General features: G+C 41.4%; 1 protein-coding gene across 1 annotated transcript; it reads right to left on the reverse strand.

The window, feature by feature from the left end:
- Positions 1 to 2,683: 2,683 nt before the first annotated feature.
- Positions 2,684 to 7,456, reverse strand: YAE1 (YAE1 maturation factor of ABCE1). The gene is made up of 4 exons (XM_063158396.1): positions 7,404 to 7,456; positions 6,267 to 6,569; positions 4,550 to 4,671; positions 2,684 to 4,113 (listed from the first exon to the last, which is right to left on the reverse strand). The coding sequence occupies exons 2-4, from the start codon at positions 6,381 to 6,383 to the stop codon at positions 3,687 to 3,689; spliced, it is 666 nt and encodes a 221-aa protein (XP_063014466.1). The 5' UTR covers positions 6,384 to 6,569; positions 7,404 to 7,456; the 3' UTR covers positions 2,684 to 3,686.
- Between the last annotated feature and the right edge of the window lie 3,538 nt (positions 7,457 to 10,994).

Here is a 10,994-nt window from a genome sequence, read left to right on the forward strand (position 1 = left end):
CAGATGTCCATCAAATGGAAATATCATGTGCATTCATAATGCCATGAACTCAGCAACTGGAACACTTCACTTCAGTAAAATGCTGTAATACAATTATGGGAATAAGTTATTTCATTGTCTTAATTATTCTTTCAAAAATGGTAAACATTAACAGTGATGAAGTATTTCTAGTAGAAAGCATGTGGAAGCAAGGAAAGACTATTGAGTAAAGTTTAACTTTTTATGAAGATGCTTTTCTGAAGACTCTAGCTGATGACAGTCTCATGACTACTGTAACTTTGAATAGTATGGGAAGGTCTTTTTACACATCTTCCTAACAGCAATCAGTGCTTCTCTTCAGAAAGTGAGTTGTATATGGCATGTCTACAACACTGACTCTGGGTTGTTTTCTGAACAAATTCCAAAAGAGTGAGTTGTTGTGATACGTGAACATAGGCTAGACAAACTGATTCAGAACAGTCTAAGAGCACTAAGTGATTTGGCATAAGCTAGTTCACATCTATTATCTGTTTGATGACAACAAAACCAATGCAGGTTAGATTTTGAACCTGAATTTAAACAAGGTACTATTTTTGGAACCAGGTTAAGAGTGGGAGAAAAACTCCTCCAGTATAGACAGTGTTTTAGAAAAAGACACCTTCTGTACCTGTGTTACACAAAACATGAAGGTTACAATTACAAAACTCAAGAAGAATTACTATATTTCAATATTCTTAGTTTTGGTTTTCACTAGAAGTACCCTTATGACTTTTTTTGTTGACCAGATTGACCAGACTGAAAGACCTCCCACTATTTCAGTCAAAGCTTCTGTGCACACCTAACTTCAAAGACTCAGCACTAAATTTCAGTGTGTCAACATGTATTTCTGGTACAGCACATGTAGTTTGTATTATGGGTACAAAGTAACACCAGGTTGTAGAAGACAAAACCAGAAAGGAGTTAATGCTGGTTTTCATTCAGGTGCCAGCCACAGTTTAAAAAACAGAAGTACTTTAATGAACATCGTAGGATGTCTGTAGTAGTGACTAATGTGTCATTTCCTTTTTCAGTTGCATGTCAGTACCAGTTGTCATGAGAGCTGTTTTCAGGAACGCTGCCAAGGTGAAAGCTGACAGTGAAATACAAGATATGGACACAGAACAACCTGGACCACAACTGGAGCAAACTACAGATTCTGACAGTCCCAAAGAAAGCCCTTCTGGTGCTGGTCAGCAAGACTGGGCAGTGAAAGATAAGCCAAATGATACAGAGAGTACAGAAGAAAATCTCTCTACAGCCAAACTGGAAACTCTGGGTGATAACATAGAAAAAAAGTAACCCCTCACTATACACTGAAACCTTATGGAGGAAAGTAATTCCATAGCTAGTATAGAAGCTGATGTAACAGACAAAAAACCTGATAGTTTTATAAGCAAAAATGAAGCCTACTTAGTAATTTGCACATGGTATCTCCTCTTTGCAGACTTTTAAATATGGGAAAGTAACTCCCTTGAATCTGCATTTTAAAACATCCAAGTCTGTAAAGTCTAACACTGTTCTATTAACCTTTATTTTGTCTCGTTACTGAAAACGTAAAAAATCGTAGTGGTAAACAAGATTTCCTCTAACACTGTCTTTTTTATTGTTAGAGGTTACGGTATTACTTTATTCTTGGTCAAGAGATAGGTGTTCCTGACAAAGTTCCAGCCTCAGTACTGATCCCAATACAAAATTTTTTGCTTATTTATGCATTTTTTGCGAACAAAGACATTAATGTTCATTGGTTTAATTTACATAATTCTCTTCATTAATTAGTATTCTACCCCCTATTAGTTATTTATTTCTTTCTCTTCATGCTAATCTGGTCCACATCCTTTATTCCTTCTTTTATCTTTTTCTCCACCTTTCCAGGCCTTAATCTCCATATCTTCTGGTTACTCTAATGTCCTTGAAGGGCCATAAATTTAAGATCCCAGATGCCCAATCTTCAAATTCCTTTGCTCTGTTCATTGAAGACAGTCAGGCTTAGTTTTAACAAACTCAAGGTTTCAGTGATTTAATGATCAAAGTAGGTCTGTGAAGAAACTTAATTGGTGTTGGCTAAAAGTAGACACTGCTTACAATTAGTTAAAGCAACTAATTAAAAATTAGTTAGGAAAATTATATATACATTCCAACACTGTCTGCACCATTTTCTACCAGAATATGGAAAAAATCTGTGTTTTACCTGATATAGTCTATAACACAATGCAGGCATTTGAAGAAAAGTAATGTTTATCACTGTCAATATTATGCTAAATAAATTGAAAAAAGTTACTTGAATGATTTTTGTATATACACACTTAATGCACACACCCCTCTTTGTCCACTATTTCATAAATGCATTCAATCTAAGACTCTGAACTGCAGTTCTGCTTATCCCTGAAGGAGAAGTGCTACAGAAAGGAAAAGAAAATTACAGTCTGTCAACTCTGACAGGGTAATGGAGTCTTTAGTAAGAATGTTGTATAAACTCAGGCTCTGAAAAACAAGGAATTTTTGCCTTAGATTTTTTCTGCCTTTAAGTATGAAATGGTTTTGTATGGTTTTTTTTTTTTTTTTAATTACAGTTTACTGTTCAAAATCTTACTTTGCCTAGGTCTGGACTTCCTTTGTCTGCAAAATGAATGAGTTACAGGAAACTTCCAACAAGTAATCTGGGAACTTACTATAAATCAGTTTAATTAATGTAAAACAGAGGCATTTACAAAGAAAAAACTTCCTGAACAGAGCAATTTACAGCTACAGTGAAGGGAAGCAATGGGAAAGCAAGTCAAATATAGAATAGTTACAGAAATACAAAATGATCAGAAATAGGCATGTGTGGCTGATGTGTTTCTAAGAGGTAGTGAATAAGCTTGGCTTCCTTGAAGAGTTTGAGAAAAACATTATTGGAAGGCAGGAAAGAGTTCAGGCTAGATGGACTGACAAAATAAATACAAAAATAACAAAAGGATGTTCATTAGACTGGAAGCATGTTTAGTGTGGTCTGACATGGTAAGAGTAGATGTCTACAAGTAAAACAGTGAATTGGCAGCAATTCTGTATTTGAGGAAAATGGTATGTTTTCAGCAAAAGTGACAAACATAACTATACAAGGAGGGAAAAATAGTTTTTAACCACGAAAGTGCATTGCATCATGGGTAGAAAAGATAACACATGGAATTTGACAAAAAGTGACTACAGAGTCACAGCACTCTAGGAATCAGCAGCATTACATGTTCTGTTTCGCACACAGCATATCCTCAACACCAGTTTATTCCCCAAAAACACTGAGCATTTCCACAGCACTGAGCAGTTATTCTTTTGATATTGCAGGGGACCAATTTAGAGGGGCTATTTAATGGACCCACTTCATTTCCAAGCTACTGCCAAGAAAAAAATGAGGGTGAAATGGGACCTCCTGACACAAAACAGAAACATGTTTAGTAACTCTTTGTAAAGCTTTAAAGTCACTGCCCCTTTCTGTGAATGTTACCTTTAAGGTTGAAAGTGAAGGGTTTTGCCCAGAGCCCAAATCATGGCGAGGATTTACAAAAATGACTTCTACTATAAAGCATCCAAATTAGGTTTTCCTAAAGCAAAAGTGATGCATCAGCCTGTACATGGCCCACAAACAAAGAATCAAAATCCACAATCTTAGTTTGAAGTACCATGAGACAGAAAAACTAATGTTCCAGTTGCTGGACATGATGGAGTACATCCAGTGATAAGCCCAGTTGCTCTACTAACCAAACAGTCTGCATTTTAACCCAAGCAAGGGTTGACTTTTCAGGATCTGTGCAGAGGTTTGCCTTGCTGCACTCAGACTGCAAGGAACCAACCTCACCATTATTCCTACAAATGTTTTCACCGGAGCTGCCACCACAGTCGTCGTGTTTGCCATCTTTACCTTCCCTGTACTCTGTCCCAGCTGTGTGATTAAGGTCCATGTCCTGAACTGAGTCTAAAATGTGTCCAAGATGTGGCTGTTCTTCAGTAGAATTCAGATACTTAAGCACGTCATCTTCATGCTTTCCAACCACATCAAGAAGATTATTTATCATACTTAGAGCAGAATCATGTCCATTAAAATGACACCAGGATAACAGAGCACTGAAAAGTGAACAACAACAAAAGTGATTATATTTATCTACGTAGATCTCCACTTGGTGGAGATAGATAGACAGCAATGTGACAAGATATCTATGCATCATAAATACATTCATGTATAATTCACCATTTATGGAAAATTCAGGCAGCAGAACTAAATATTAAGCTTAAATACATAGATTCAGACAATTTTGGAAGAATAATTGAAAGAGAATTTTTAGAAATTGTACTTCTACACCCAGGTAGGCATTCCCTGTTCTCAAGATGTGGGAATTCTCAAGTTGCTCACTTCGGACAGTTTTTTTTGGTTTGGGTTTTTTGTTTGTTTGTTTTGGTTGGTTGGTTTTGTTTTTTAATTAAAACAAACAAAAGCCTGTATGTGTGTTACCCTGTTAGATACCCTGCACATACACTTGACCTTAAGGAGTTTGTAACCTACTTCAGGGTTCCTTTGAACTGGCCACATGTAATCATCAGCTCGGCACCGTGTCTGTAACCTTGATTAAAGCCTGTCTGAAGTGCAAGTTCTTTCCCAGCCTCAACTCCATCCCTATAGCCTTCCTGTAACAAAAGCAGTGAAAAAGGTTGCTCAATGTCACAACATGACAAAGTGGATCTCCAACAAATACATAACAATAATAATAAAAAAGTTTAAACAGGTGTCACATCTCTTAAGTTACAGCTTCTATATCTGAACATCCTTCACCGCTACACCCCCACTGCCAAACCAAAACATGCTTGTTGCAGTATATTTACTGACCTGTAAGATGCAGTTTTTTACTTTTCCCAAAAGGATTCCCAGAAAGTGAGAAAAGAGGGAAACTTTTAGAAAGATCAAAAAAAACCTCCATGCTTGCTTTTAATGATTACCAACTGCTTTGTGAGAAATGGACTTAGTAAAAAAAGTGTATGTGGTACTTCTATCTAAAAAGATATGCAGGCTGCCAATCTTCCCCTTTAGCAGAGGTACTCTTCTATCTGTAATCCATCTACATGGAATCTATTTATTTTCACAAAATTAACTGCTGAGCACTGCTCCTTTATTTGCTGGACCTCACTCCATCCAAGAGCTATACCAGAAAAAGAGACAGTGATTGGTGATTGACTGAGTCATATATAAATACACTTAACATGGGGACTGCTTTCTTTAAGTAACCAGCTAATGATTGTAATGCAAATTACTTTCTTTCTATTATAACAACATTACAAGATTAATAGAATAATTCTTAACTTTTTTTCATATCAAAATTACAAGCTACAAAAGTGAAAACTCCTATTTGCTCATGGTGGCCCTAGAAAAGCAGTCTGGAACACAAAAATTTATTCTGCCCAACACACAAGTCTCAACTTCAATAACACTTCATGATTTTGCAGTATCTACTCAAAAATACCAGAGGGATTTCTCTAAGAACACTAAACAGTTCCTTAAGAAAACCAGTCTTTTCATGGGACTCAGATGAAGGAAATTCCACTGGGTCTGCTGTAATACCATTCCTCATCTACTGCCTACACAAGCGTTTCCATCCATGTTCCTCAGCCAAATGCTGCTCAACTGCGAGCACAGCCCCACTCTGAATGACACAGGATCTGCCAAACTCATCTGTTTGTGAACTTGCTTTGTTCCCTGCAGAACTGCAGAGGCAAGGGCTGTGCAAAGCAGCTTTCACAAAGTGGGTATTTCACTTGGAGAATATATCAACCAAAGACCTACACAGACCACAATGCCCAAGCGTGGTTGCACGTGGAGTCACACATCTTACATTGTGACTGATGAGCAACTCTACCCAAAACCCCAAACGTCTCCCATTTCTTCATTAGCACTGTTCAGCTCTGTTGCCCCACATTTAATAGGCTATACCTACAAGTACAAAGCAAGTAGCTGGCATCACAATTCAGCACTGCCTTTTATAAATGCACATGGCTGTGCAGAAGGAGTCAGTGTCTTTAGCCAAAACAGTACTTTGCTCTGGTGACTGCTAAGTAGTGTTTATGTACATTTCTGCCATATTTTCCTGATATTCAGAAGAAAGTACACCACAATAACTTTTAAGCAGCTAGTTTTACTTTTCGCTTTAAGTCATTCACATGTATATCGAGTTAAATGTCAATAAATCTAAAAGGCTAAAAAGTATATTAAGTAATTTTTACAAAAATACCTTCAATCTCTTTTTCATAGTGCTGTTCCATTCCTTCTGTAGTAGATACATTTCATCTGCATCTTCATCAAATATATCCTCACTGGATTGGCTGACTGCTACTTGCACCCAGGACATAATAGCAGTGAACTACGACGCCTGTTTATGTGGTAAAAAACCACTTGGAAACTCTCAGAAGTGCCTCTGGTGAAGTGTCAGATTAGAAGTTGGCAAAAAACTGTGAGCTCTGAAGAGAAGCCAGGTATGGAGCTGATTATTCAAGCTGTACATGGGAACTCGGTGCAGTGTGCCACTGGGGTGCATCTGTCAAGGAAAGGAAGTCAGATCACAGTTCGTAAAGTAACTTCGGAGATATATCAGGGCAACTTATGATAGCCCTAATATATCTCACACATATGGATGCCAACGCAGCATTTATGAACACTGCCAGTACAAGGACAGCTGGCAGAAACAACTTTTATGACTTGCTTCCAACAGCGGCTGACAAACAGTCCCACACAGCCACCACGTGGTGCCCTAAACAAGCTGTATGTACACACACAACTTCGTGTATTTGTACCGTGTACACAATTTACTACATGCAGGTTAATACTTGCAGAGTTAATAACTGGGAAGTACTTTCACCTTTGATTTACAGTTTTCTGATTATGCCAAATACTTAGCTATCTCATAAAACAGAAGCAGTCCTTTCTATTTTGAATAAAGAATTAGCAAGTGCTGCTGTAGTGGAAAGGACAAATTTTTTGGTTATTTAATCTTTTCCTGTGGCGAAAACTTTGAGAAGCGTCTCACAACTAATTCATTTGCCTCTAAATTGTTAGAGCACACCGACACCTCCTTGCGGAGACAGCGGCGGCTCTCAGAGAACCCAGGGCTCTGGGACACAACCGGCTGCGGTCCTGCAGCCTGCGGTGGGCAAGCGGGGCATGACCCAGCCCCACAGCCGGCCCGGGCCGCAGGCAGGGCCGGGCCCGGCCGCCATTTCACGGCCAAGCCTGTGCCCAGCTGCCCAAAAGAGGCCGCGGGCCGGGGAGTGTTCCTTCTGCCCCGCCCGGCCTCAGACGCTGCCTCCCCCTCGCCTCGCCTTTCCGCGCTGCTCGCACGGCCACCGCCGCCAGCCCGGCGCCGCACACTGACCCTCAGCGCAGCCGCCGCCACTCGGCCATCTTCACTGAGGGCACACGGCCGCCGGCGGAAGTAATTGCGCACGACAGCCATGACGTCAGAGCCCGTCGGAGACACTGGAAGCGCCATCTTGACTGAGGGCGCAGCTCCCTCCAGTGGCTCGGCCCGGCCCTGCCCTGCCCTGCTCTGCTCTGCTCTGCCCGGCCCTGCCCTGCCCTGCCCTGCCCTGCCCTGCCCTGCCCTGCCCGGCCCTGCCCGGCCCTGCCCGGCCCGGCCCGGCCCTGCCTTGCCCTGGGGCCGCCGGGCAGCAACGGGGCGGGAGGTGCTGCCGCAGTCGGGATGCCCTTATCCATCATCACCTCCCGCGTTCTCAGGTGGGAGCGGCATGTGGCTGCCTCGGCCTCCCACAGTGACCGCAGGACAACCCTAGGGTTAACGCATTCCTCGGGGCACGAAGGTTTCATCGTCTTTTCAGTTATACTGAATATATATTCAGGTGGACTTTAGGAAAAAAAAAATCTGCCTTGTTGACTTCAGAATCGTCAAGCACTTTATGTGAAGCATGCCCTTGAGCTATCCTGTATAAGACCCAGGTAGTACAATGAGAAATCCTTTTTAACATGAAAGATGCCAGCAGGAGTCAAGTGTTTCATTGCTGACTTTGACTAGAGAAAACAGGAATATCCTGTTGACATAAATGAAACATAAGTACAACAGTGTTGGTGCATGCTGCACTTGGCTTATGAGCATAAGTTTAAAGCTGATTAATCTTCCTGAACACACAATGCATCAAGCTTGAATTCAAGCTGCCGGCTTCTCCAGATTGCCAGAGACTGTTCAGTGAACGCGCTGTGTGCTGAGTGCGCTGCGGGCCCCTGGCGGCCGGACCATCCGAGAGGGCGATTCCCCGATTCCCCAGTTCCCTGTGGGACCACACTCCCCACAGCCACTCACACGTGTCGGGTGTCCCGTTTCCTGTCCCAGGGGTGGCTGGTGACATTCCTTACAGCGGGGCTTGGGTCGCTGCACGGACAGCAGCAGGGCCTGTCTGAGCTCTGCAGGTACCAGGAGACACACGAGTGTGCGCTGCAAACTGTGCAGCCGCTGCACCCCCGTTCCCTCAGTCCTTCTGCTCTGCACACAGCCTGTCCTCCTGCTTCTGGCCCGTCTTGGATGCTCGCTGATGGTTGAATGCTGAGGTAGGAGTAGCCAAGTAGCCAAATCCGTCTAGAAATTCGCGTGTCAGGTGTCAAAATGACACTGGTGCTTCTGGATGGCCACAACTGCCTATCTGTTCCTCAGCAGTTACTACACATGTCAATGATTGCTGATTTCCTGGCCCACTGTGAGAAATAGCTACTCACTTTTCATAGTTTAGGAAGGTTTGTTAAACCTTATCAAAAACACAACAGATGACTGAATAAAGAAAAAAGGTTATGGCGCTGGGAGCAAAATATTTTCTCCGCCATGTTCTCCCCTTACAATGGAGGTTTTTTTCTTTTTAACCCTTTAACCCCTCCTAAAGTTCTGTCCATCAACCCCTTCTTCACGGTCCAGTGGTGGAGATCTCTTCCTCAAATTCTGATTGGAGGTCAGCTGTCACCATAGTGACAAGCCAGCCCTCCCAGATGTCCCAATTCTAGCTGTCCCTTGATAACCACATGACGGGGTACAACATAACTGTAAATCTATAAATCCCTTCTGGCAACAAAAACTTTAACTGGTCACATTGACACTTAGCAAAAATTCACCAGGTGGAAACAATTCTTCATCTGGCAACAGCACTATTAAACTTGGGTTAACCCTTTGCCTATGATCTTCTGCTCTGTCTCATCAGCCTCTTGCTCTTCTGGAAAAGATACACAGATCGTGGCTCAGGGAAGCTACGAGTTTCCCAGATTCACACTATCAGTTTAAATGTCTTAAATTTAACAAAGTTGATCATCCCACACAGATGTTTAAGAATGAGTCTTTATGATTGTGAGGGAAAAAAAAATCTTTCTGTTATTAGTTGTGGCTGGGTAATTAGATGAATCATTGTATACATAGAGCAATGTTGTTGGGATATGAAGTACAGTTGCAACTTGAAGACAATTGATTCTATGTTGATGGTGGCCTGGACAGGAGTGCTGGGATTGAGGGTGAGGTGCAATGTCTCGGGGTGTGGATGTTTTCCACACTTATGTGTGTTCTAAAAGGGACAGTGTCTGTGTATTATGGTGACACTGGCAAGATATATAACAGAAGATCAAAACAGGAGAGCGATATTTCACTGGCTAGAAGCCAGTTCTGATATTTTTGCACAATAAAGTTGCCTGAAATTGTGAAAAGCAAAGTAGTTGACTTGTGACCCATTGTAAAGTTTGCCAGTGCCACATCTAAGTTTAAAACTGGGCTAATTTTAGGCTTAGAGTATCTGATGTACCAAAGGTACTTCTGGAACATGAACATGCACATCTCAGCAGTTACTTCCTGCTTTCCTTGTGTGCTGGGAGAGCTTCTAGAGGGGTCAGTACACAGCCAGAGCTTAGTAGTAACAAGAGATTTCAGATCATTACACAGGAATTCTGCCAGCTTCATCTTAGCAGTAAGGTTTGCCATTAAGCGATCAGCCACGAGTGATCCCCAAAAGTGAACCATATTAGCATATTGTCATAGGGTGGTTTTTGCACCTTTGCACCGTTTTTACTGCATATAATACTTCAGATAAATCATTGCTCCTATTCAGATCATTATTATACAGCTTTGTCTCTCAAACAGAAATGGGTGGGAGCATCCAATAGATTTTGTCATAATGCAGACACCTCAAGAATTCAAGCTTTTTTGAAGGGTGGTTGATTACCTTGGCCAGGACTTGTACATGGGCCACACTGTGAAGCAGGTTCCTTTCATTCTCACTACAGCAATTTCTGTTGCTGTGTGCTCTTGTCTCTGGCAGAATTGAATAAAGCCTTGTGAAAAGACCCAGGCAGAGGACTATTTACACTGTAAATTGTTCTTCAGTCATGCACTGCTTGTAGACTGACAGAGCCATGTTTCATTGACTCCAACTTTGGGAATAATATAATTCTTTTAAGAAATCACAGCTCTTAAATGGTATTTGGATAAATTTCACCAACATTTAAATAATATAAGCATTTAAATATTTACTTCTATAGTAAACAAGATAAAAACATAATGAAAAAGAGCAAGCTATCAAAATGTGAGGAGAATGGAAGCTGTCGATATTTAATAAAGATGGTATATGCATTGTCACCAAACATTACACAATGTTTCTGAAGAGCCTTAAGCCATAAGTCTCTCCCAAAGTGGGTACATATTCTATGGTCAGGTCTGTAGTCTTTTCCAGCTATCTGGCTCTACTGCCTTGTCAAATTCTAGGCTCTTTTCCATTAATATCATGATAAGAGGGTGTTGGTAGGACTGCTTACAACAGCATCAAGAAAGACATACTCACATGTCTCTGTCCTGGTCTTGGATCTGTGCATCTTTTCTCCATGCATGGGGGTGGAGGGGTTGTGCACTGTTGGCTGAATTTCAGTAATAATACAGTGACCTACAGCACATAAATACTTTGCTACCACGGAGAAGGAAACAGTGAGC

Source organism: Melospiza melodia, chromosome 1, assembly GCF_035770615.1.
Source record: "Melospiza melodia melodia isolate bMelMel2 chromosome 1, bMelMel2.pri, whole genome shotgun sequence".
Taxonomy (NCBI): domain Eukaryota; kingdom Metazoa; phylum Chordata; class Aves; order Passeriformes; family Passerellidae; genus Melospiza; species Melospiza melodia.

Coding starts and splice junctions, on each gene's coding strand:
- YAE1 (XM_063158396.1), bottom strand. CDS start 6,383: ATGTCCTGGGTGCAAGTAGCAGTCAGCCAATCCAGTGAGGATATATTT. Junction 4,672..6,266: donor CTATGAAAAAGAGATTGAAG/GTATTTTTGTAA, acceptor CTTTTGTTACAG/GAAGGCTATAGGGATGGAGT. Junction 4,114..4,549: donor CAGTTCAAAGGAACCCTGAA/GTAGGTTACAAA, acceptor TTCACTTTTCAG/TGCTCTGTTATCCTGGTGTC.